The sequence below is a fragment of the Neltuma alba genome, unplaced genomic scaffold (assembly GCF_004799145.2).
Source record: "Neltuma alba isolate B1F8T4 unplaced genomic scaffold, ASM479914v2 tig00012839_pilon, whole genome shotgun sequence".
Taxonomy (NCBI): domain Eukaryota; kingdom Viridiplantae; phylum Streptophyta; class Magnoliopsida; order Fabales; family Fabaceae; genus Neltuma; species Neltuma alba.
Window position 1 is genome coordinate 176195 of NW_021637228.1, and position 2436 is coordinate 178630.

The window sequence follows — 2436 nt, forward strand, 5'->3', positions numbered from 1 at the left end:
TCCAACTAAAGCACAGATATTTTATGTTAACTATATTACCCCACACATACACTTTAATCTGACGTTTACTCTAAGTAATTTACAGTTCGTCTCAGTTTGCACCCTGGCTACACACTTGCTTCAACGCTAAAGCCGAACCACTTACTAATATATGTACTTGTATTTATACTACTTTTCTATACCAAAAGCCAACTAAAACCAAGAGAGATCATGAGCTATATATATATATATATATATAGCTGGCTGGTTAGCTCCCCTATATATCCATAGATTAATTTCATTCATCGCTGTCGAGGAGATGGAGAAGAGATTTGGGGCCGTCAGAGATCATGGATTCTGAAGTTGCCCAGAGCCTAGCAGCTTCGGTTGAACTGGATCCTAGTTTTGACATGGAAGCTTCGTTGCAGTCAGCAAAGTACTTGCCGGACACATTTAACAGCCTCGGATGCGTCGCCAAGTAACATGTCGTTGCTGCAGCCTACATTTGATTTGACACGACCCTCAGTCTCATATCATATGATATGATAAACAATATTAATGCCTGTACTGCGTTTTGTCATTTTCTACGGCTTATATATATATATATTTATATATATCTAACTTGGACGGACTATAGGATTACAGATTTGAAGTGTTACCTGGGGAATGGTTTTCAAGAATTTCGAAGTCAGCAAGAACGCTATATCTGCAGTATACAAAAAACTTCCAATGAACCATGGACACAGATTTTGAAATAATAGCAAATAAAAGGATCGGATGTAATCAATAAGTACTGTAATAAACCTGTAAGTAAGCCTTCACGTTCCCTGGTGAGCCTGGTCCTGACAATCCCCGGATGCACGCAATTCACTGTCACGTTGACTCCCATTTGCTGCACAAGATGAGAGATGTCATAAGATCAGATGTAATGATCAAATAATTAGTAAGTAACCAGACGGAGGAAGATGAGCAGGAAAAAATAACAAGAAGAGACCCTTTTTTTAATATAATAATATCAATCAATAATTGAGGGTTGATTTATTAATAGATAGATTGATGATGGACGGACCTGGAGTTTGAGAGCAAGATGCTTGGTGTGTAAGATGTTGGCGAGCTTAGACAGAGCATAAGCACGTGTGGCGTCGTAATGGCTGGCGGAAGACAAAGGCCAAATGAAACAAAGAGAAGTCAAACCCGATTTGTTTTTGTTTTTGTTTTTTTGTTTTGCCAATTATTAGTCTTCCACAAACTAACTACTGACTAGTCTTGTTCTGCGAGCACTTAATTGTGATTAGTTAATTACCTGCTGTCCAGGGTTATAAGAGCTAGATATCGGATAATGTCGCCGGAAAACCAGCCATGTACGTTGGAAGACACGTTCACGATCCGCCCTTGGATCCCCGTCTTCTCCGCCGTTTCCAACATCGTCTTCAACAACAAGTCCGTCAACAGAAAATGACCTGTGCCCACCGCCACCATGAATGAATAATACAACATACGTTTAATTACATTATTTGACAGATATGTAGTTTTTGATTTAATTACCTAGATAATTAGTGGCGAAGGTCATCTCAAATCCATCTTCGGAGATTGCGTGATGGTGCGCGAACTTTCCGGCGTTGTTTCTAGGGCGAAGAAGAAAATGGAGTATACAGTGAATAATAAATAAAAAGGAAGAAGGAAGGGAAAAAAGAAGAGATATATAGAGAGAGTGGTATTACATAAGAAGGTTGAGAGGTAAATGGAGGGAATGGAAGTGAGAAACGAAGGAGCGAACAGAGCTGAGAGAACTAAGATCGAGAGGCATCACAATGATGTCTGCGTTCGGAGACTCGGAGAGGATGCGAGCTTTGGTGTCCTCGGCGGCTTTCAGAGTTCGAGCCGGCAGAATTAATCTCACTCCTCGCTTCGCCAGAACCCTCGCCGTTTCAGCTCCGATTCCCGACGTCGCGCCTGCGTTAAAATCAATACTCATCAGTATTTGACGCAAAGAAAGGAGAACGAACGATAGAGAGAGAGGTTTTAGGAAAGTACCGGTAATGATGGCGGTGAGAGAGGAACAATGGGCGGAGGTGCTTTCTGTGACTTGTTCGGCGGTGGAGCTGGAGCCGAACCCGGAAGGTCCCGGCGAGCCGAATAGGTACTTGAGAGTGTCCACCATAGCCGATTCCGAGTGGGAGAAGCAAGAGAGAGATGAATTGAAGTGGTGTATAAGGATAGATGCACCTAACTGTGTGCATTAAATAAGTGTTAAAAAAGTTGAGAGTCGAGCGATTTGACCTTGTCCAGCTCTCTAATTATAGGATAACACTTGACTTCATTTTATTCAGATCCGATTCCGATGCGCTGTTTCTTTTTCAGTTATTAATTTAATTTAATTAATAATTAATCTCTCATGAAAGCCACTTTCATGGCTTTTTTCCCAGCTCTCTCTCGTTTTCCACCTCTCCTGAGTTG

General features: G+C 41.4%; 1 protein-coding gene across 1 annotated transcript; it reads right to left on the minus strand.

The window, feature by feature from the left end:
• Positions 1-223: 223 nt before the first annotated feature.
• LOC114731656 (short-chain dehydrogenase TIC 32, chloroplastic-like) lies at positions 224-2140 on the minus strand. Its single transcript, XM_028918875.1, has 8 exons — positions 2014-2140; positions 1701-1932; positions 1525-1604; positions 1283-1439; positions 1049-1130; positions 784-871; positions 639-685; positions 224-478 (listed from the first exon to the last, which is right to left on the minus strand). Exons 1-8 carry the CDS (start codon positions 2138-2140, stop codon positions 278-280), a joined length of 1014 nt encoding a protein of 337 aa, XP_028774708.1. The 3' UTR covers positions 224-277.
• Between the last annotated feature and the right edge of the window lie 296 nt (positions 2141-2436).